The sequence below is a fragment of the Trichomycterus rosablanca genome, chromosome 16 (genome assembly GCF_030014385.1).
Source record: "Trichomycterus rosablanca isolate fTriRos1 chromosome 16, fTriRos1.hap1, whole genome shotgun sequence".
Taxonomy (NCBI): domain Eukaryota; kingdom Metazoa; phylum Chordata; class Actinopteri; order Siluriformes; family Trichomycteridae; genus Trichomycterus; species Trichomycterus rosablanca.
The window spans coordinates 28,612,138-28,635,621 of NC_086003.1; the positions used below are offsets into that span (position 1 = coordinate 28,612,138).

General features: G+C 44.0%; 1 protein-coding gene across 3 annotated transcripts in view; it reads left to right on the forward strand.

The window, feature by feature from the left end:
- The first annotated feature begins 806 nt into the window (after positions 1–806).
- The window catches only part of LOC134330310 (regulator of G-protein signaling 7-binding protein B), a 38,530-nt gene continuing 15,852 nt past the window's right edge, over positions 807–23,484 (forward strand). Inside the window, exons 1-7 of one of the 3 annotated variants that reach the window (XR_010014994.1) lie at positions 807–956; positions 4,292–4,458; positions 5,009–5,139; positions 6,325–6,469; positions 8,377–8,447; positions 10,173–10,779; positions 21,148–21,212. Coding sequence is in view for 2 of the 3 variants with exons in the window: in XM_063011379.1 (XP_062867449.1) it covers positions 807–956; positions 4,292–4,458; positions 5,009–5,139; positions 6,325–6,469; positions 8,377–8,447; positions 10,173–10,264 (756 nt within the window). In the remaining variant the exon portion in view is untranslated. Of the gene's footprint in view, positions 957–4,291; positions 4,459–5,008; positions 5,140–6,324; positions 6,470–8,376; positions 8,448–10,172; positions 11,142–18,099; positions 18,178–19,629; positions 19,801–21,147; positions 21,305–21,389; positions 21,535–23,484 lie in introns of those variants that run through there. The other 2 variants (XM_063011379.1, XM_063011378.1) reach the window with 2 other exon arrangements.

The following is a 23,484-nucleotide window of genomic DNA, read 5'->3' on the forward strand; positions in this document are numbered from 1 at the left end:
TAATAGAGTGGACAGTGAGTGGAAAACTCCAGCAGCGCTGCTGTGTCCGATCCACTCATACCAGCACAACACACACTAACACACCACCACCATGTCAGTGTCACTGCAGTGCTGAGAATGATCCACCACCTAAATAATACCTGCTCTGTGGGGGTCCTGACCATTAAAGAACAGGGTGTAAAGGGCTAACGGAGCATGCAGAGAAACAGATGGACTACAGTCAGTAATTGTAGAACTACAAAGTGCTTCTATATGGTAAGTGGAGCTGATTAAATGGACTGTGTGTGTAGAAACAAGGAGGTGTGAGCAGTGTGGCTTGAACCAGCAACCTTCTGATTAATAGTCCAGTCCAGTAGTCTACAATCGATATAAATACGGATAATGTCGCCTCACAGCAAGAAGGTCCAGGGTTTGATTCCCAGGTTCAGCGGTCCTGGTCCTTTCTGTGTAGAGTTGGCATGTTCTCCCCGTGTCTGTGTGGGTTTCCTCCGGGTGCTCCGGTGTCCCACGACAGTCCAAAGTGTGTAAACCATGCCGTTAAAGTCCTAATAAATAAATAATTAACAACAATATAGTGATAACAAAAAAAAGACCCCGTAGGTCTCTTGAGGGGGGTTGGAGCGTGCACGAGTCGGTCTGCGTGTGTGTGTGTGCGCGCGCGCACTGCTCGGTTACGCCGAAGAGGAGATGCAGAAAAGCCGAGCGCTGCCGAACCGACCCGAGCAGCAGCAGCACGAGCGCGCGATCTAGGCTGCACGCTTTCGCTTTTTTCGGTAGCGGGGCTCCGGTTCGGTGCACGCGTATGCATGTGTTCCGCACCGAACGGGCGAAAGATCCGCCCCGGATCCGCAGGCCGCATGTTTCAGCTGGGCAAGGCGGCCAGGAGCGAGCCGGAGCGGCGCGAGAGCACCGAGAGCGCGCGGCGGGGACAGCGGGCGCTCGAGCACTGCAGATCGGTGGGTACAGACGGCTTTTCTACTGCGGTATTGTCGATACTGTGTCGTGCTTATCAGCGGCTGTTCGATTCCCAATCCTGCGCAGTATAGCGCGCTGTTTTGCGCCTGATCGCGGTGATTGCGGATGTGTGATGATGCGGTGCGGTGGGTTCGGGCCTTTAATGTGCAGCGCAGCGCAGCATCCTGAACCCACCGTGCATTCATCTTTTCCATCACTGATGTGTTTACAAGGTACCAGCCACCAGAAATCAGCTCTCCCGGTACCAGTTGCGTGACTCGGTCCCATTTTACATCCATTTGCGCACGCACAACACACACACACCTGAAAATATCACACACACACACACACACACACACACACCTGCCATCAGGAGCATAACAAGGACTCGTGGTACATCATTTCCATTCCATCCAGCATCAGCATCCATCAGTGTGCTAAACAGAAGGCGTCATTCTCTTGGCACTGGTGTGGGACTCGAACCAGCAATCTTCTGATTACTATTACACTAGTACTGCCCTTGAATGAGTTCAGTCTACTTCAAGTGACACTTCAGGACTGTACTGTAATGTCCTGGGTTCGATCCCGAGGTGGGGTGGTCCGGGTCCTTTCTGTGTAGAGTTGGCATGTTCTCCTCGAGTCTGTGTGGGCTTGTGGTACATCATTTCCATTCCATCCAGCATCAGCATCCATCAGCGTGGTACTGCACTGTATCACGTCAAATCTGACATGACCAGGGTAGCAGTGCATCCAGGGCTAAACAGAGGGCGTCATTCTCTTGGCACTGGTGGGACTTGAACCAGCAATCTTCTGATTACTATTACACTAGTACTGCCCTTAAATGAGTTCAGTCTACTTCAAGTGACACTTCAGGACTGTACTGTCGCCTCACAGCAAGAAGGTCCTGCCTGGGTTTGATCCCCGGGTGGAGCGGTCCGGGTCCTTTCTGTGTGGAGTTGGCATGTTCTCCCCGCGTCTGCATGGGTTTCCTCCGGGAGCATGAATGCATCAGCTGCACAAATTTTGTGTTTTGTTGATTTTCTAAGTAAAAATGGGCAGTAGTAGCAGCATTAAGTTTACTGGACTAGTAATCAGAAGGTCCTTGGTTCACGCCCCACACCTACCAAGCTGCCAGTGTTGGGCCCTTACGCAAGGCACCTAGCTTTCAACTGCTAGGATTGTATGTGGTCGTAATTGTAGGTCTGACTTTTTTATCCTGGTCATAGACGCAGTGGATCAGGTTCCAGGGCAGCTGTAGCCTAGTGGTTAAGGTACTGGACTAGTAATCAGAAGGTTGCTGGTTCAAATCCCAGCTCTGCCAGGTTGCCAGTGTTGGGCCCTTAAGCAAGGCACCTAGCTCTCAACTGCTAGTATTGTATGTGGTCGTAATTGTAAGTCTGACTTTTTATCCTGGTTTAATCCTGGTTTAAACTGGTCCTTCTGGTTTTAGGTTTAAAACACACGCTGGTCATAATCAAATACAAAACCAAACACAGAGCAGGTAGTGACCAGCAAAATACACCCTAAAATGTTTAAAACACAACACATGCTGGTTTGTTTTCAACAAAAAAAGGCTGTGGAGTGCTGAGACAGTTACCAGCCACATCTTTTCACCAGCCAGTGCTGGATTCTCACAGAGAGCCATAATACCCCACCGCTAATACCCCTCACTAATGCAGATGCCTTAACCAGACAGCAGAGGCCGCAAGTAAGGCCAGTGTGCCTGACTGAACGCCTGGCCTGGTTGATAGCACCACCCAGGATAATCGTCGCCAATTCTCTCGCTGCTTACACCACCCCCACACCGGCCCGAGGAGAGCCGAGACTACCACATGCAACGAGACCTCTCCGACACGCGTGCAGGCGTTGACCGCATGTTTTCACCTGCCAGTAACGGAGTCTCACAGATAGTCGTACAGTGTACGGCTAGACCACGTGTGTCAAACTCGAGGCCTGCGAGAGCTTAAAAGACGTACGATTGATGTGATGGTTCGAGTAGTTACAGAGACAAACTTATAATTTAACGGGACACCTGCGCAATTAAGCAGCAACCATTGACATTGTAGTGGCAACTAACTTTGACCTTCGCTAAGAAGCCGTGTCACTTTTACGTTTTAGCGGCAAAAAACGCAGGGTAAAATCAGTAGCGTAAACAATAATAAATAGAATTTAATTCTCTTGCAATCCAGTACAGAAGCATCGTGTGTAAGTCGTAGACATTTATATTCTCACTTGTTTGTAAATGTTTAGCGAGTACGTTTTTATTTACCATCATTTCATAATTAAATACGGTTGTTACCGTTACTATAGCAATTAGTATTTTTACACACAATGCTCGTTAGCGCTATTTTACGTTTGGTTACATTTCATATTGTAACACTAGATGTAACACTTGACTACAGCTATGTGCCTGTTCTGTATTAAGTTCTTTATTGTTTTTATTGTTTGTATTTTGTAGTTTTACTCCATTCTGATGCTCACAGTGTATCACACAGCTGGGAAGCAAATAAAACCGACCTAACTGTATCCTGGAAAGAGCTGTCTGTCTGTCTATCTGTCTGTCTGTCTGTCTAACTGAGAAAGGGGAAAAACTCTAAGCGAGGGCAGAACGATCGTCTTCAAATACACTGTAAAATCCTACATAAACTGCATCTCCCACAATGCATGCTGATTTTGTGACCTGCAAAGTGACCGCATCCCTCCACTAGATGATGTTAAGAAATATTTACATATATAATAATCCCAACATGTACAAGAAGAGAAAATTGAAGCAGAAGGAGGAAATTTAATGAAAGATGTGAAAGTGAAAACAAGTTTGTGCTTCAGGAAGAGAAAGCGGTGCGTCTCTTGTGTTATGAGGCGTGTCTGTGGTAAAGGAGGACAATATAAATGTAGATATACGTTATAAATATACAGGATAAATTTGGCATTTATCCTCCAAGAAAAACAACAAATTGTCCAAGATTTAAAAGGCGACTAATCACAGCAGGATACGTTACGATCGACCCTTTGAGGGCCACCATGATGCAGATGTGGCCCTTGGTGAAAATGAGTTTGACACCCCTGGGCTAGACGAGAAAAAAGCAATAAATTCTGGTTTAAATGTATTCAAAACACAACACGAGCTGATTTCAGTGGGGTTTTCAGGTGTTAATGGTTTATTGCTGCAGATAATTGAGATATCAAGCCCTAGTCTAGCATGAACCAGAAACCAGTTTAGATTAGCAACCAGCTAACCAGCTTTTCGTCAGCAGGGAATTAAAAAATGTTTTCACATGCTAAAAACCGTCCATATATTTTATTTCATTACTGTTAAATGTATGAATGGGATTCGCAGGCAGTGCAGGAGTTCAACACGCTGGTGGCGCTCCATCGTGAGCAGGTCATCTCCATCGGCGAGATCACGACCGACTGCCCGGCTCTGAGGGGGCGCATGCACGGTACCCGCACCAAAGGATGCTCGGTGGCTCAGAGCGCCTACCAACACCTCACCCTCATCTCCGGGTAAGAACCGTTACAGCGGTGTGGAAGCGCGACGCATGACATGGAAATCACATACAGTGCCTTGTGTAAAAATCTTATATATAAAATAGCCAAAAGTATGTGGACACCCCTTTTAATCATTAAGTTTAGCTGTTTTAGCCAGTTCTATCAATTATATCAAATCAATTATATAAGATAAATAACATGCTTTTAACTTTGCTGACTTGTTTCAGCGTGTCCTGTACACAAAGCATGGTCCATAAAAACATGGGTTGACCAGTTTGGTGTAAAGTAACTCCAGTGACATGCACAGAGCCTTACCTCAACCCCATTGCACATCTTCGGGATGAATTGGAACACTGATTACGAGCCAGGCCTCACAAATGCTCTTTTTAACCTTTAACCAGCTCATGGTCAGGTGTCCACATAGTTTTAGCCATATAATACATTGTGTAAATAAAATAGTAAAGTTTGAACATTAGTGACTGATGATAAGCTGACGGGGAGGGGGTGAATACTTATGCAAAGCTCTGCTCTACCCCCCTGACTCCCACCTCGTCCCTTCCTATAGACCAGAGGATGGTGAGATCCACCCTGAGATCTGCAGGCTCTTCATCCAGCTGCAGTGCTGCCTGGAGATGTACATCACCGAGATGCTCAAGTCCCTCTGTCTGCTGGGTGTGCTGCAGCTCCACAGGAAAGGTGAGATACCTCAGGAGTCCAGCAGAGGGAGACAAAACCTGTACAAAGCACATGCTCAGGAATCTGTAGAGTCGTTTTTTGGATGGACAAAGTACCTGACTGAACAGCAGAGTTAGTCGATGGGGGTGTCGCACACTGACAGGGGTTCTGGGGACCTGGGTTTTGTACTCAGTTCTGGTTCTTGTCTGTAAGGAGTTCTGCAGGATTTTCTGTGTCAGTGCGGGTTGGCTGCTGAAATTGCTTCTAGGTCTGAGTGAGTGAATCAGTGAGTGAGCGAGCAAGTGGATGAATCAGTGAGTGAGCGAGTAAATAAGTGAATGAGTGAGTGAATCAGTGAGTGAACGAGCAAGTGAATGAATCAGTTAATCAGTGAGTGAGCGTGTGAATCGGTGAGTAAGGGAATAGTGAGTGAATGAATCAGTGAGTGAGTGAATCAGTGAATTGGATCAGTGAGTGAGTGAAAGAGCATGTGAGTGAATCTGGGAGTGAATGAATCAGTGAGTGGGTGAATCAGTGAATGAGCAAGTGAGTGAATCAGCCAAAATGAGTAAATGAATCAGTGAGTGAGGTAATCAGTAAATCAGTGAGTGAGTGAATCAGTGAGTGAGTGAATCGGTGAGTGAATGAATCAGTGAGTGAGCGAGTGATTCGGTGAATGAGCAAGTGAGTGAATCAGCCAGAATGAATAAGTGAATCAGTAAGTGAGTGAGTTAGTGTATCGGTGAGTGAGTGAGTGAATCAATGACTGAGTGAATGAATCAAAGAATGAGTAAATGAGGGAGTGAATCAGTGAGTGAGCGAGTGATTCAGTGAATGAGTGAATCAGTGACTGAGCATGTGAGTGAATCGGTGACTGAATGAATGAATCAGTAAATAAGTGAACCAGTGAGTGAGTGAGAAAGTAAATCAGTGAGTGAGTGAGTGAATCAGTGTGATGACTTATTGTGTGAATGAATTAATTAGGGGGGGCGCCACAGCGGATCATGCACCCCTCCTATTTATCTGGACTCACTTCGACTGTTCTGCTGCTGTGCCGTGTGATACACATACGGGTTTGTTGTGTTGTGTGTTGTGACACATTCACATAATCAAAGGGCCTTCCCTAAACTGTTGCTGTAATGTCATTTCCTTTATATAATCGCTGCAGTCCTGATGAACACTTTCTTTACGTCTAAAACCGTACAGGACACGAGCTGTGTCCCGAGTCGAGCGCGGACTGCAGGGTGGACGAGAGCTCGGACGTCCCGATACTCGAGGACAGGTCATCGTCCCCTGTTGACTTTCCCCAGGAATCCTGGCTCGTGTGCACAGACATCCAGAACATCGAGAGGTACGAAGCATTTCGCTGTGGATTCTGATCACTGGTGCCGAGTCGTTGTTGCTTCGTCAGCTGTCAGTGTCACAGTGGGTCAGGAGCCTGATGCGCGGCAGGGAACCCACCTGGACACTGGGAGAACCTGGAGGCAAACTTGCACTGTTAGCATTTTAGTTCTGACTCTCATTATATTTGGACTAAATTGATTAACTATCAAGCTTCACGATTTCGAGGATTTAAGAAAATCAGACGTTTGATCGTTAGAGATCCCTCAGGTTATTCACATGGGTGAGGAGTATAACATCCAAAAATATTCTAATTAAATCTTTGTTATAACATGTAGTCGGTTTGGCCTGCTGATGCTTTACACCAAAAAACAATCTTCCCAGTCTGGTCATATTCAATTCCCCAATCGTATTTCTCCTCTATGGCTGCAGACCTCCACTCCTGCCCAAGGAGAGTCGTGAATAGTGCCAAGGTCACATTACACGACTTCCCAAGTGGTCAGGTCGCTGTACAGTTCACACTACACGACTGGATCTCTTGTAATCAGGAGTCTTTCAGTCGGTGTGGCTTTCACACTACATGACTGATCACGATAGGTGGTTTCACACTACACCATCACTGACTGGAATCGCAGGTGAGCTTCTCTGGTCTCCCAAACTACGTTTTGTCACGAAAACAAACGCGAGAAGTGACGAGGGGTTTAATGATACCACGTCCAAAAATGCACGTCAACAAGTAGCGAGCGATCAAAGTTTGTGCGCTGATGTGCAGCGTAAAATCAAAGAGGAAAAATAAATGAATCTGAGTGGATTTGGCCAGCAGTGGTCGCTGTTCTACAGTGAGTTGGAGGTTAATAAATTTTTTTTGCAATGCAGTGTGGATATTTTGTTTTGTAGAGAACGATAAGGTCAGAAATGCTGTAAAACTTGTGTGCGTGCTGATGTATTCTGATATAAACTATATTACGCCCCTGTACCACCTTTTACACTCCTCCCCTGCGCTTCCCCTCACACCGTATCTTGCGTTCTCATTGGCTGTTCGACACCGCACTCACTGACAGTCGGGCAACTCCGATCCAGATATTCGACAAGCTGGATCTATTCTTTCAGTTGCCGAGTGCTCGGCGAGCTGCTTGGATCGAGAGAAAGCCGATTTGCTCCCGAGCCGGCGAATCGAGTGCCGACCAGTCGGCGAGTAAAAGTCAGGGCCAAAATCGTGTAGTGTGAACAAAAAGAAATGATCATATGAAAAATTCAGCTCTAAGATGAAACAGATGATGAACAGAAATGGCTCTGTAATGCTGACACTTTAATTAAAAATACATCATTTACCTTCAATACCATTTCTGAAAAGCACGTGCCCAGCCTGCGATCGCTTCTTTTTTTTACCGCTTCTGTTTTACTGTAGGGCGGCACGGTGGCTCGGTGGGTAGCACTGTCGCTTCACAGCAAGAAGGTCCTGGGTTCGATCCCCAGGTGGGGCAGTCCAGGTTCTTTCTGTGTGGAGTTTGCATGTTCTCCCCGTGTCTGTGTGGGTTTCCTCCGGGAGCTCCGGTTTCCTCCCACAGTTCAAAAACATGCAGTCAGGTTAATTGGACTGTGTGCCTTGCGCCCATTGAAAAGCTGGGATAGGCTCCAGCACCCGCACGCTACCCTGATTGGATAAGCATTTAAGAAAGTGAGTGAGTGAGTGTTTAACTGTAGGCGCCCGGCCGACTGATAGCCGCTCGAGATCTCAGTGCTAGTGGGCTAGTGTGTTTTTCCTCTAGTTATTTGTTGATTGATTTACATTTGTGGGTGAAATTTGGCACAAATATTGTACATGTAATTAATTTAATGATTTTTTTTTATGTGAGTTTTAACTCCAGTGTAAAAGCTGATTGTTTGTTTCTCTCTGGTGTTGTGACGTGAATGCAGTGACATGCGAGAGATGAGAAATCTGCTAAGCAAACTCAGGGAGACCATGCCTTTACCACTGAAGAATCAAGGTATGTCCTGAACTATACAAATAACCATAACCATCTTAACACAAACGCAAACTAGGCAGCGCTGAACACAATGCCGTAAATGTGATGGTTTAGGTACCAGACTAGTAATCTGAAGGTTGCTGGATCTAGCTCCACATCTACCAGGTTGCCCTGTTTGCCCTTAAGCGAGGCTGTTAGCCCTCAATGGACCACTAAACTATTCTCAGCTCTGCTTTCGGGAACGATCGGCAGTGCAGACAGCGCAGCAGACTAAATCGGTCGGACGAAAACAGGGTAAGGCCGCCGGTTAATAGCCAGAGGTGTCTGTACAGAAGTGGAGGAACGTGGTGCATAGTACAGGCGAATAAGAACCGCTCATGTGTCGGAGGCGAATATACCCTCCTCGGACAGGCAGGACCGGGGTCGCCAGCAGTGGAAGATTAACTGGCAACGATAAATTGGGAGTAAATTCAGAAATAAAATAGTAAAAAAACTCAGCAAAGGAGGATTATTTTACTTTAAAATCTATTTCTGCCCTGGTGCCACAAGGGGGCAGTAAAAGTGAAGCATTTCCGTCCAGGTAAAGTCTGTCGTTTCAACCCAGATCACCAGTTAAATTACAGCAACAGTTTATAATCCCAGTGCACCAGAGATTAGAAGTGGCACGTAAGTCTCACACACAGGAACTTCAGACTCGACTCGGACTCGTTTCAAGTGACTCGGACTCGACTCATGACTCATAAACAACAGGAGTCCCTAGCGTCAGCACGTGTTAACATTAGTTACGTGTGACAATTAACCCGTTTTGGCCGTTTTAACCCGCAACACATGCAATGGGTAAATGTTCCAGCCAGCTTCCGGCGTAGTGATGAAGTGTCGCTCCCTACTCCCTACACAGTTTGAAGTCCACTACTGTAAGTTGCTCTGGATAAGGGCATCTGCCAAATGCCGAAAATGTAAATGAAGTTCACTTCATTTGAACATTTTCGTTACCTTTGGATTGGAATCTCACTTAAAATGGTGGAATACCCTACGTAGTGCACTTCACAGGAACAGATAATGTGAATGGAACGCTCCTACAGAATCGGTGCTAATGATTGAAAGAACCGCTTTCTGAACCAATCTGATTGTAATTGTTAGTAAGAAATGCTGTTATTTGCATTTATTCAGTTTGCGTCACACAGATGACGTGGTAATGAAACGCTCGATCGGCTTTCTAACCACTTCCTGTTTTACTTCACAACCGGGAAAAGTTTGGAGGTTTTTAATTATAAGCACATTTACAAAATAACGGATTCTATTCCTAATGGGACACACGCTTATAAATGTACTAGCATCTGGAAGAAAAGAAGCTAAGGTAAGCAGTGGTTATGATTTTTTTTTTTGCTGTGTTTTGGATTTTGGCCGCTGTGCCGTGATTTATCGAGCGCTTTTGTTCTGCAATGAAAACAAAACGTATCAGTTGAAGCTTTTAACTGGAACCTTCTTGTTACAGAAATTACATTCATTTACACAATGACGTAAAACAGTAAAACGGCTAAATACACTCGCTAATCTGTTGTTGTTTTTTATAGGAACTTACAGATTATTTGTTTATTTCTACACTACGTACATTTCCAATATATGTTTTGTGTTTATTATATTGACTCGTGACTCGACTCGGACTCGTATTTTGTGACTTGTGAACATCTCTGCAGTGCACATTTATGGTCACATGACTCTTAATGTTTTGTTGCTGGTTTACAGACGACAGCAGCTTGCTGAACCTGACCCCGTACCCCCTGGTGAGGCAGAGGAAGCGGCGCTTCTCCGGGCTCTGCTGTCTGGTCTCCGGCTGAACCGTAGGCGTCTGTTCGTCCGTCCGTCCGTCCGTCTCATTCACCGTAAACGTGGAGCTGTAACCTAACTCTTGTCAGCAACATCTTTACCCAGTCTATTCATCGCTACTGTACCGAGCGTGACCAGAACTCTGGCGCCCCCCCCGGCGACGAGGAGGCGCGCGCCCGAAATCCGGCCGGGTCACTCATTCGTCTGTTTGCTGTCGTCCGTCGTGGTGAATTTCTAAAAACGTGTAGAAAAGAAAAAGACTTGAAGAGACGCTCATGTGTAAACAGTTCTCTCTCTCTCTCATTCGTCTCTCGCTCGTCTCTCGCTCGTCTCTCTAGAAAGTTCTCAGCAGGAGAGAACATATGCAACAGTGTCCAAACCATCAACAAGTCAACATGATTTCCTAAACCAGGACCTGATATTATTAGCTGATGTCGTCAGTGTTTGTGTCTCACTCTCGATGCACCGGAGCTGCTAAAAAAGTTCATCCCGGACGCACCAATCAGCTTCCATTGTAAAAAAAAAAGTCAGCATTTACGCTACAGTATGATCCATCCTCAGTTCTGATACACTATATGGACAAAAGTATTGGGACACCCCTTTTAATTATTGAATTCATGTGTATAACGGTATAACGGAAAGTATTTGCTTCCAACTTAGCAGCAAGAGTTTAGGAAAGGCCCTTTAGTCATGAAGAAAATCTCCATTTAGCTTCAGCCTTGACCTCAGCGTCGCTGAACAGCTTTGGAACGAACCAGAAATCCATACAGTTGCTGTCATCTTTAGACCGAATGGGCACAAATTCTCACAGACATGCTTCAAAGTCTCGTGAGAAGGCTTCTCAGAAGAGCAGCTAATGTTACAGCTGAAAAGATCAAAGACCAGGGGTGCCCATACTTTCGGGGCTTGAGATCCACTATTTCAGTCGACAGGTCATTGCGATCTACTTTTTAAAAAGGTCGGCCTCATCATGTTTCAAAAATGCTTTGAAGCTTTTTTAAATGCGCTTTAGTTCCTATATCGATATTCAGCATTACAGGGCAAGCGTGGGTCCAGTGGGTCCAGTGTCACGAACACTGGGCTCAAGACAAAAATACACCCTGGACAGGGCGCGTCAAACCATCGCAAAGCATCACACACTCATTTATCCACTCACTCACACATACACAGCTCCACTTACCATATAGGAGCACTTTGTAGTTCTACAATTACTGACTGTAGTCCATCTATTTCTCTACATACCTTTTTAACTTGCTTTCACCCTGTTCTTCAATGGTCAGGACCCCCACAGAGCAGGTATTATTTAGGTGGTGGATCATTCTCAGCACTGCAGTGACACTGACATGGTGGTGGTGTGTTAGTGTGTGTTGTGCTGGTATGAGTCCACTCACCGTCCACTCTATTAGACACTCCTACCTAGTCGGTCCACCTTGTAGATGTAAAGTCAGAGACGATCGCTCATCTATTGCTGCTGTTTGAGTCGGTCATCTTCTAGACCTTCATCAGTGGTCACAGGACGCTGCCCACGGGGCGCTGTTGGCTGGATATTTTTGGTTGGTGGACTATTCTCAGTCCAGCAGTGACAGTGAGGTGTTTCAAAACTCCAGCAGCGCTGCTGGGTCTGATCCACTCATACCAGCACAACACACACTAACACACCACCACCATGTCAGTGTCACTGCAGTGCTGAGGATGATCCACCACCTAAATAATACCTGCTCTGTGGGGGTCCTGACCATTGAAGAACAGCTTGAAAGGGTATAACAAAGCATGCAGAGAAACAGATGGACTACAGTCGGTAATTGTAGAACTACAAAGTGCTTCTATATGGTAAGTGGAGCTGATAAAATGGACAATGAGTGTAGAAACAAGGAGGTGGTTTTAATGTTATGGCGCCAGTTTGTTCTAACCTGTAATGAATTGCATTTCTCAAAATGTCCACTAGGTGGAGGCAAACCGCAAATTACGTTTCATGTCGATCACGTTGACTTGTTAGAATGAGGCGCGATCGACCAGTATGCACTGTGCGATCGACTGGTAGATTATATTGGGCACCCCTGATAGAGGGTCGGTCTATGTGAGTCTGCTGCAGGGGTGGACAGGTGCTCTGTAGTGTATATACAGCTTATAAGGTGTAGACGGTTCTATAATGTCATTTCACTTTGTGCCATGATCTCCAAATTGGTTATTAGTGATTATGATGGGCTTTGGCTGGTAACTTCTCTGTGTCCATATAACCAGAGCTAGTTTAACTGCACCCATCAAAAAGCTCGTGAGGAACCTCAGTGCTCACCTGATGCTCAGCATCAGCATTTCGGACGAAGACGTGATCGCGTTCCAGTCATTCAGTCCCCACCCCCCAAAAAAATAAATTGAAATCTTAAAACTGCCATAGCGTTCGTGTCTCTTTCAGGTGTACGTAAATGTTTGACTTTAACTGGTTTGCTGGGTGAAATCTGACTGGTGCGTCTGGATCATTTTCATGTTGGATTGTTGGAGTGGCCTCGATCCTGAGGTGTCGGGACAAGATGTGGCTAATAAACTCAGAAAGCGCTGATTTGTAAATTCTGTTCAGCTCAAACTTTGTTTGTTTGTTTGTGTTTTTTTGTTTTATTTGATGCACATTTTTAAGTTCGACTCCCTCGGCTTTAGGGGGTGTCCATCACAGAAGCACAGCGTTTTTCTTCATGGACATTCAGTTGTAATTGTTAGTCCTGCACATACGGGAACATTGTTCCTATGATGGGAGACTAGAAATGATTCCTGATGAGAAGGATGAGAAGTCTGGACCCATCCTTGATTGTAGGACTCCCAATTTAGTCATATCAAATTATCCGCTTGCATTATGCGTCCTCTCTCTACTGACACTGATGCTGATCTCCAGTCCTGATTGAAGAGAGCGAGACTGACACACGTCCCCTTCGACGACACGTGTGCAGTAGCCGACTGCATCTTCTCACCTGCACGAGGCGAGTTCATATGCGGATCAGCTTTGTGTACAGAGAGCCACACCCTGATCAACACATTATTTATTGACTCAATCAGCCAGCAGAGGTCGTAATTGCAGCAGTTATGAGGTCCAGTCCGGCTCCCACCCTGTATGAACCACAGCCAGTCGTTGTTCATGTTGAGCTGAGATTCGAACCGACAAACGTGTTTTACCGCTGCGCCACCTGAGCGGCCCTGATGATTCCTTTAATTGCATCTCAAGCTTTCTAGTCTCAATTTGCCTCGTCCCAAATTACATGATATGGACAAAAGTATTTGTGTGTTTAGGGGCAAATATATAAAGGAAATGATGGTGCAGTAGAACCTCCAGTGTTTTGACCTAAGCCCTAATGAACAGCTTTTGAATGAATCGGAACATCGACTGAGGCCCAGCCATACAAATCAGCAATCTTTTTTAGATTGAATGGGCACAAATTCCCACAGACAAACATAAAAGCCTTCTCAGAAGAGCAGCTGCTCATACAGAGGGTCACTATACGATCAGCTTACACGATTACACGTCTGCTCTCTGTTTTATTTGACCCCACGTGTCGTCTCGAGGTTTGTACCTGATGATATCGAACAGCAGGAACGGCGTGTGTGGTTTAGAGTCGTAGTCGATCCAGTTCACAGTGTTTTAATAAAACCGTCCGTCATGATTTTCACTGGACTTCAGTTGGGTCACTGTGCGCTTCTTATTTAGTCTTCCATAAATAAATAAATAAAGCAACTCAAAGAAAAGTGTGCGGTTCACGTTAGGGCTGAAACAGCTCTGCACTAAAGCCATTATTCTTCGTTCTCTACATGAAGCCAGAACAGACTGATGTACAGAATCCAGCGTGGTGTGTATAAAAGCTCACGGTACAGACGATAAACAACGTCCGATAAATAACGTCCGATAAATTCTGTCCCGTTCTCTGGATGTTTCGCTTATTATTTATTATTTTATTACGTTTCAGGTCTGTGTTATTAGTGTGTGTGTTTTCTGGAGAGTCTGCAGCATGGGTATAGCTTCTATTGTCCTGTATATTAGGTATGCATAGAGTCAAACACACATATGTACATGTAAATGCCATTTTATAACAATAATAAAGGTTTTTTTTCTAATACCGCTGGTTTATTTTATTACTACTACTATTTCTTATTATAGTACTTATACTATAGTCCTATTTTTACTTTACTCTGAGTAACATTTATTGAGTTTATTTGCAGGCATAAGCTGAATATCCGGGTTTATTACTATTATTATTATTATTATTATTAATTATTAATTATCCTTATTATTATTACTATTATTATTATTATTATTACTATTATTATTATTATTAATTACTATTATTATTAACCCTTTAATGCACAACCTCTTTGCAATAAATTTATTTTGTCATTCAAGCTTCCATGAATTTTTCAATTAACTTGTTTTTGATCATCAGAACTCCTTATTTCAGTTTTATATTTTTTGCTTTTTTAATAAAAATTATTTTTGTATCACTACCCTTCTAATGCACAACATGGGTCAAAAATGACCCTTATGTATTTACTATGGAATTTGACAGGAACTACTGACATTTGTAAGTGTTTGTAGTCAAAAACATATTTACTGATCTTTTGAAAGACAACCAAAGATTAGGCTCTTGAATCTTGAATATGTCCAATACTATTTGCTTGCTAGCTGTTTACATATTCTAGTATAGATAGCTTTTATTAGCTAAGACAGCAAATACATGAATAACTGACAAATGTGCATATGAAAATATTCTTGAATGGATGAATATGGGTCATTTTTGACCCATGTTGTGCATTAGAAGGGGTTTGCTTAGCTTGTGCATCAAAGGGTTAATAATACTATTATTATTATTATTATTATTACTTTTTAACTATTCTTTTGGCTGCTCCTGTATTTAGGCCTCGCCACATCAGATCTGGTCCTCATATCAGACTTGGTACAGTTTTTACCCCGGACGCCCTTCCTGACACAACCCTCCTATTTCTATCCGGGCTTGGGACCTGCACTTAGAGCGCACTGACAAGTGAGCCTCCCGATGGCTGAGCTATTTCCGCCACCTCCCGGACATTAGCCGGTAATTTTTTTTATATAATATGTTTTTGAAATGCAACGTCCGACAAGCTCACAGTCAGGCCGTTTAGTCCGGATTAGTGAATCGCCGCTCTCTGTTTCATTTGACCCTACGTGCCGTGTCGAGGTTTGTACCTGATGTGTCGAACAGCAGGAACAGTGTGTGGTTCAGAGTCATAGTCGATCCAGTTCACAGTGTTTTAATAAAAACGTACGTCATGATTTTCACTGGACTACAGTTTATTATTATTATTATTATTATTATTATAAATATGATTACTATTATTATTATGATTATTATTATGATTACTTTTAAATTATTCTTTTGGCTGCTCCTGTATTTAGGCCTCGCCACATCAGATCTGGTCCTCATGTCAGACTTGGTACAGTTTTAATGCCGGACGCCCTTCCTGACGCAACTCTCCTATTTCTAGCCGGGCTTGGGACCTGCACTTAGAGCGCACTGACGAGCAAAAGTTATTTCGGCCACTTCCCGGACCTTAGCCGGTCACGTCCATGCAGACACCTGACTGGCCAATAGCTCAGCTAAGATTTGAACCCTGGATCCCCAGATCTCGGCAGTAGTGGACTAGCGTTTGGTGCAATGTAGTTCCACCAAAAGCTTTTCCCCTTAAAGCTTCCCTGAGCGTCCAAAATGGTGGAAATCAGATGGCGCTATAAGCGTCTCTCAGTCTCTCAGACATGACCAATTACTCCTACTACACCCTCACCGCTTATAACCACAATATAAAAGTGAGGAAACTTTTTGAAGATCCCTCGTACCTTGGTGGTGGGATGCTGGTGTAGCACAGGGATAAACTACACTAGCCCACTACTACTGAGATCTGAGAATTCAGGGTTTGAATCTCAGCTATGCTTGGCAGTCTGTTAGGCGTCTGTGTGGACCCGAAAGGCCAAAACAGCCAAGCCATTGTGAGTGCGCTCTCAGGGTATGAGGAACAGATCTGGTGTGGCGAGCACACAAATACAGGAGCACCTGAAAGTAGAATTTGTTCCACAAGGCGGCATCCTGAATGTTGGGTTTGTCTAGTTTTTTAGAGATTTTGGAGGTGGACGAGGAACCGAATCACTCACATCTTGTGCCACCTCCCGAACACTAGCCGGTCACGTCCATGCAGACATTTGACCGGCCGATATCACAGCTGAGATTCGAACCCTGGATCCCCAGATCTCAGCAGTAGTGGACTAGAGTACTTTAGTACTGCTGTACAGGAACAGGCTTCACCTGGCACCTGGGGGGGCGAGGCTCAACCCGCACTGGCACACATTTGGGTGCTGTTTTCATTTAGGCACACCAGCACTGAGATTTTGAGCTCCTGGGTTCGAATCTCGGCTTCGTTACCGGTCGACTGGGCCTGCAGTTGACCAGTTGACCCAGTCTGCTGGGTGGGAAAGACCAGATAAGCACTGTACAAGGACCCTGGTTGCCCAGGGTGCCTGTACAGAGATCTGGGCGTGGCTCTCCTTTTGTAAAGCCGACCTCAGGCGCAAAGTCACAGAAGTATGGGTGAATAAAAACGGATTGGTAAGGAGGTAGGGAGTGTGGAGCAGTGACGATTTCTCTAAGACTGCAAGGGAAGCTCAGCTTCCCCTAAAATGTCAAAAATTTAATGGTCAAATATGTACAGTTGTGTTAACATTTCATTGACTACAAATGCGTTAGAACACGTTTATCTCGAAGACGAGTTCGTTCAGAATCAGCTACTTATCACAAATCGACTGACTCGATTTTGTTAACTCCCATAGCATCAATGCATTTGCCCGCAGAAGCTGAGCGTCTCTTCACTTCTATGGGGCTGCATGGAATGGGTTTTTATCATTGCTTCAAAACTCACCGGTCATTGGATAAATGCCACGATTTTGTCCCGCCCCTGGACGCTGAGCATCTCTGGGGGTGAATGGAGCTGTGGGCGGGTCTGGACGATTGGAGGATCAGTCGAAGGGCTGAATCCCGTTTTGATTGACAGCTATTTTGAGATCTACACCATCACTTAATCACTGGGAGCTTCAGTCCCATCGCAGATTTTGCGAGTGAAGTCGAAAGACAAACTTCAACACATTTCTTGGTATTTGCTTGGTGAAATTACTTGACCATTTCCATTGTTCATTGTGTAAATAAAACACTCTCATAGTATTTGTCTCAGGACACTGGTCAAGTCCCTGGAAAAGACACCTACTTGGTACGATAGGATCACAGGCCATTTTCTTGAAAAGGAACGGAGGGCAGAATTTATGTATAAATAAATTGACAAATTTTATGATGTAAGCCGACAATGAGCTTCCCCTCTTTGAAAGACCAGCAGCCGCCACTGGTGTGAAGTGAATGTCAGGCAAATATACACCCTGCTTGGACGCCATTGGGGTCTCCAGGAGTGGATTGTCTACACTAAATTAGGAGAAAAAGGGAGTAAAAAGCATAAACAAAGAGGAATAGACTAAATCAGTCTTGGATATCATTATTATTGTTATTCAGCGTGTTATAATTATGTTATAAACATGTTTGCACTGCTTGGAAACAGTCTGTGTTTCATTTTCAAAATTTGTAATCTGCTGGAGTGTTGCGAAATTTTATTGTGTGTGTGTGTGTGTGTGTGCGCTTTCCTTCCACTTCTCCCCCAAACTATTGTCAGCGAGGGCCAGATGTCAGAGCTGGAAGAGAAGCATGACGACGGATTCCAGCTGCTGGATTTACTGGAAGTTGAAGGGGGGAGAGGGTTGAAAAGCAGAAACGAGGCATGCTTGGAACATTTCCACTGTGCTGGGACTGTTCAGGACGAATCCAGAACGTTCCAGCTATAGACGCTGAAGATAAAGACAAGTCGTGCTGGGATCTGTACCGTGAGTCACTCCAAATTTGTATTTATATATAACATTTTCCACCTCCTTATTTCTACACACACTGTCCATTTTAACAGCTCCACTTACCATATAGAATCAGAATCAGGCTTTATTGGCCAAGTATGCTCACACATACAAGGAATTTGTTTTTGGTTACACAGATGCTTGCAGTGCACGAAAAATACAATAAAGACAATCTTATTCACACAGCTGACTCTCTCCTTAACACACACATTCACACCCGTAAACATAGAAAAACATTGTAAACATTTAGCATGTGCAATTTACATTGTGGTTTCAAAAAGGTGCAGTTTTGTGCAATATAAAAACTATAGAAAGTAGAAAAATATATAAATAAGAAATGGAAGTAAATGTGAAAATCTTGTGTATGCCATTACATAAATTAATTTTTGATGTGCAAGTGTCCCGAGCATTAACAGTTCAGTAGTGTTCAATTGTTCATGAGCATAATGGAGTTTGCTCATCTATTGCTGCTGTTTGAGTCGGTCATCTTCTAGACCTTCATCTGTGGTCACAGGACGCTGCCCACGGGGCGCTGTTGGCTGGATATTTTTGGCTGGTGGACTATTCGAAGTCCAGCAGTGACAGTGAGGTGTTTCAAAACTCCAGCAGCGCTGCTGTGTCTGATCCACTCATACCAGCACAACACACACTAACACACCACCACCATGTCAGTGTCACTGCAGTGCTGAGAATGATCCACCACCTAAATAATACCTGCTCTGTGGTGGTCCTGTGGGGGTCCTGACCATTGAAGAACAGCATGAAAGGAGCTAACAAAGCATGCAGAGAAACAGATGGACTACAGTCAGTAATTGTAGAACTACAAAGTGCTTCTATATGGCTAAAAGGAGGATTGGCTGGACTAAATTTACCTGAATAGTCTAAGTCAGTTAGTAAATGCATTTAGTAGGACTGGCACCATGTTCAGGGTAAACTTCCACCTTGTGTTTACAGGTGATCCTTGGAAAACAGACCATGGTCAAAAGTATTCGGACACTCCGTTTTACAAAACAAATGCTATTGAAATAGAGTAACCTTATCATCTATTAAAAAGAGCCGCTCTTCTGAAAAGGTTTCTCACAAGAGGTTGAAGCATGTCTGTTGGAATTTGTGCCCATTCGGTCAAGAAAGCTTTGGTTGATGTTCCGGTTCATTCCAAAGCTGGTCAGTGAGGTTGAGGTCAGGACTCTTAGCTTCTCTTTCCCTAAGGACCTTCCCTGCTGTTACAAATTTGAACTCATTCTTTTTATTTAGTTGATTTTATATACATGTTTGCAGTACTGATACCTATGACGTGTGATCATGTTATTTTGGCCATCTAGTGTATTTTATTTGCTTAAAGTTGAGCATGTCCGGTTCTTTAGAAGTTCTGGAGGTGGACGAGGAACCGAATCCCTCACAAATCATGCTTTTATGTATCTTCTCCAGAATTTTACCCCTGTGAGACCTGACTATGGATTTTGTCAGGTTTCTCCTCACCTTCGTCTTCATCCTGGCATTGATCACGGATACTTCAGGATGTTTCTGTGATCATTACCCATGGAGCCCATGGTCATTTTGCACCAGGACCTGTGGCCAGGGAAACCAACAACGTACCAGGTGTGGTCAGCAATGTTCTTAATGTCATTTTTGTGTACTAGTCAAGTCATATTTATTTGTATACAATAGACATCGTCTCAAAGGAACTTTACAGAATCCAGGACCGACAGACCAAAAACCTCCTGTTGAGCAAAAAACCTCCTGAGAGGAACCAGCTGTAGCCTAGTGGTTTAGGTACTGGGCCAGTGATCAGAGGGTTGCTTGTTCATGCCACACCACTGCCAGGTTGTTGCTGTTGGACCCTTGAGCAAGGCCCTTAACCCTCAATTGCTCAAACTGTATACTGTAACTCTAATGTAAGTCGCTTTGGATAGAGGCGTCTGCTAAATGCTGAAAATGTAAATGTAAAATGAACCAGACTCAGCAGGGAATTCTGTCCTCCTCGGATGGCTAAATTGAAAGTTATAAGCCGGGGCAAAAAATAATAATGTAAACAACTGGAGTTTTTTATTATTCAGTCAAGTCTGTTAAAGTCTTTAGTGAGTTCTGGACATTTACGGTGAAAATACAACAGGAACCCGTCACATTTAGCAGGAGCAGCATTGTTGACAACAGAAGAGATAGTTAAAATGTGAAATCGTTAAGAGTAAAATATCAGTTTTTCAGATAGTAGCATGATGCTCCGACACCCCTAATTATTATAGCAGGTAACACAGTCAGGGCTTTCACAGGACGTCAGCGCCCACCTCCCCCACCGCCTGAGTGAACCTGAGTGATCGGACAAGAGAGGCAGAACGACAGCAACCCAGCATCCCCGATCAGCACAAGTTTCTATCACCTAGAACCCCTGAGCTCTGCACCTCTGTCTACCATTAATTCTTGTCATTTGATGGAGCAATTTAGTAAAAACAGCACAAATAGTCCTTGTTTACAAGACCTGTTCACACTAGTAAGTTGCGGTTGGTGTCACTTTGCAAAGCGGGCGTGGTCAGGCTGAGACTGGGAGATCATAGCCACTAATTAAACCATATGATGTGCTTTGTGACTTAGCATTTTTACCTTTTTAACTTCATAAATGCATGTAAAAAATCTTAACATGGGAAGCTCGGGTGGCGCGTCTCAAGCTTCAAGTTCGAATCTCAGCTCTGCTACACGGACAACGATTGGCTCCTCTGAAGGATTATAACTGGTGCAATTACGACCTCTGCTGGCTCAACGGCATCTGCACAGAGATCTCAAGTGGTCCTCAATTTGTTCATCCTGAATGTGTTCTGTTTTGTTGAACCCTGGACCTTGAAAAGGGCCTAATTTGGAAATCTGTCCACATACTTTTGGCCTTATAGTGTACAATTATATGTGTACATTGATCTGATTTTCCACCGCCTGTATGTTTAATTTGGTTTGCAGGAACGTTCAATACGATGACCACTGGTTGAAGAACAATTGTGGCATCCTCTGCCAGACCTCCGAGAGCAGGACGTGTAATGTGGAGGCGTGCCCTATAAACTGCCTGCTGACTGAGTTCGGACCCTGGTCCGAGTGCTCCCCCTGTGCCGAAAAACAGGTGAGTCCGGTAAACCAGCCGTGCTGCCTCTTACTTTTCCGTCCAGTCTTATCGTCTTTAACTCTTATCGTCATTTATGGAACAGTTCAGGATCCGGTCTGTACTGAGACCAGCTCAGTTCGGGGGAGTGGACTGTAGTGAGTCTCTGATGGAGGACAGACCCTGTTACTCATCAAAAGAGTGCAAAATCGAAAAGGTCGCCTGCAAGGACAAGTTCAAATGTGACAACGGTACGTGTCTCTCACTTGCATTTAAATTTTTATTATTTCCTGTGGGAGGAAACCGGAGCTTCAGGAGGAAACCCACAAGGAAAGAACATACAAACTCCACACAGAAAGGACTGGGACTGAACTCCACCTGGGAACTGAACCCAGGACCTTCTTGCTAGGCGACAGTGCTACCCACCGAGCCACCATGTCGCCCCCCAGCTTCGTAATTAGCCAGCACTGACACACGATTGGCTGTGTGTCAGTAGGGGGACGTGACAATCGCTGAACAGGGTTCCTAGTCACGGGGGCAAGTGCGGCCTCTGCTGACCAGTAGAGGCACCTGCACCGGGGGTGGCCTGTCACGGAGGGTGGTGCGTGGCTCGCTGCATGTGATACTGCGTTCAGGGGAAGAATAGAACCTTTACTGTCATTATACTTGCGTACAACAAAATTTAGTGCAACACCCTACAAGGAGATACAAGAGAAGAGAGGAGTTTTGTGTGAAAACCTTAATCCTTCAATAAATGAAATAATACAAAAGTAATTTACAACAGTGGTTCCCAACCACCAGGTCCTGGACTGGTAACGGTCTGTGCGCCATTTATTACCGGGCCGCACCGAAAGAATAAATAATTAGATATTTCTACAAAAGCAATGAAAACACTGCTTCCATTTCCAACACACTTTGGGTGTTATTGTCTCCCATCACCACTAGGTGGGAGTGTCTCATTGCTGTGAAAAAAGCTCAGGGTTCCCACTAAATTTTCATCATTTGTGAGTAGTGTCGTTATTCTATTTTAAATCCCCCCACCCGCAAGTCTGTAAAATTATATCTTATATGAAACTGCTTTGTGGTGCAAATTTTTTTTTAATTTATTTTATTTATTTTAGGGTTGTCGTTAGTTGCGTTAATTAATGTGATTAACGCGTTAAATTCTGATCAAACGATTTTTATTGGCTTTGTTTGTGCATTTACATTTTCGGCATTTATCCAAAGCAACTTACATTACAGTTACAGTAAATGATGGTTAAGGGCCCAACAGCAGCAACCTAGCAGTGGTGGGGCTTGAACCAGCAACCTTTGAATTACTAGTACAGTGCCTTAACCACTAGGCTCCAGCTTGCCACTTTAAATATACGTCACTGTGGTAATTTGTGCTACTTTAACACAGTAACACTATGTTTATACTGTATAGTGATAATACGGCTCTTTTTCCAGTTTGGGGTTGTGAGTTACAAATGACTTGAGCTGCTGCTGCTACATATTGCGAAATGTAGCGTGTTAATAAATAATCATTTTTGTTTAAAAAAAAAAACGTAAGAAATCATCACTAGACAAAATTACAACTATTAATTGATGCTTTAATATCATCTTTGGTCAAAGCACACCTTTGTCTTGTCGGGCATCTGAGCTAAATGAGCAGAGACTCAGGTCTAACTGTATTTCAGAGGAATTTGGATGGAAAGCTCATGAACTGTTCACATTGTGGGAACATTACAAACACTGGTGTTAAATGGATCTCAACGGACTGTTGACTCTTTAACGTAGTTAACGATGTGGGTCAACATGATGTTATACATAAACGGTTGATTGTAGTACCCTGAGCGCCTGTTTTCAGTGGCAGGGTTACGAACAGGAACAGATCCTCACTGTTACCAGATAATGTGAACAGACTTATTTTAAATAACTGGCTGAAAGATGTGTAGCTGTTAACAACTCTATACAGGCATTATCTGGCTTTCTAAAAATAATTTAGATGTAATAATTTTTATCATACTTTTATAAAAAATTTTTACTAGTAAATATTTTCTTGCAATACAAATGTGCATAACTGTTCAAATTTTGTTTAGTTATTTTTGCAGCCAATTATTTGCAATTAATTTGTTTCTTTGAGATTTTAATCGTGTGACAGCCCTAATTTATTTATTTTGTTTACGTAGGTTGCATTATTTTCCCCTTCATAGAAATCC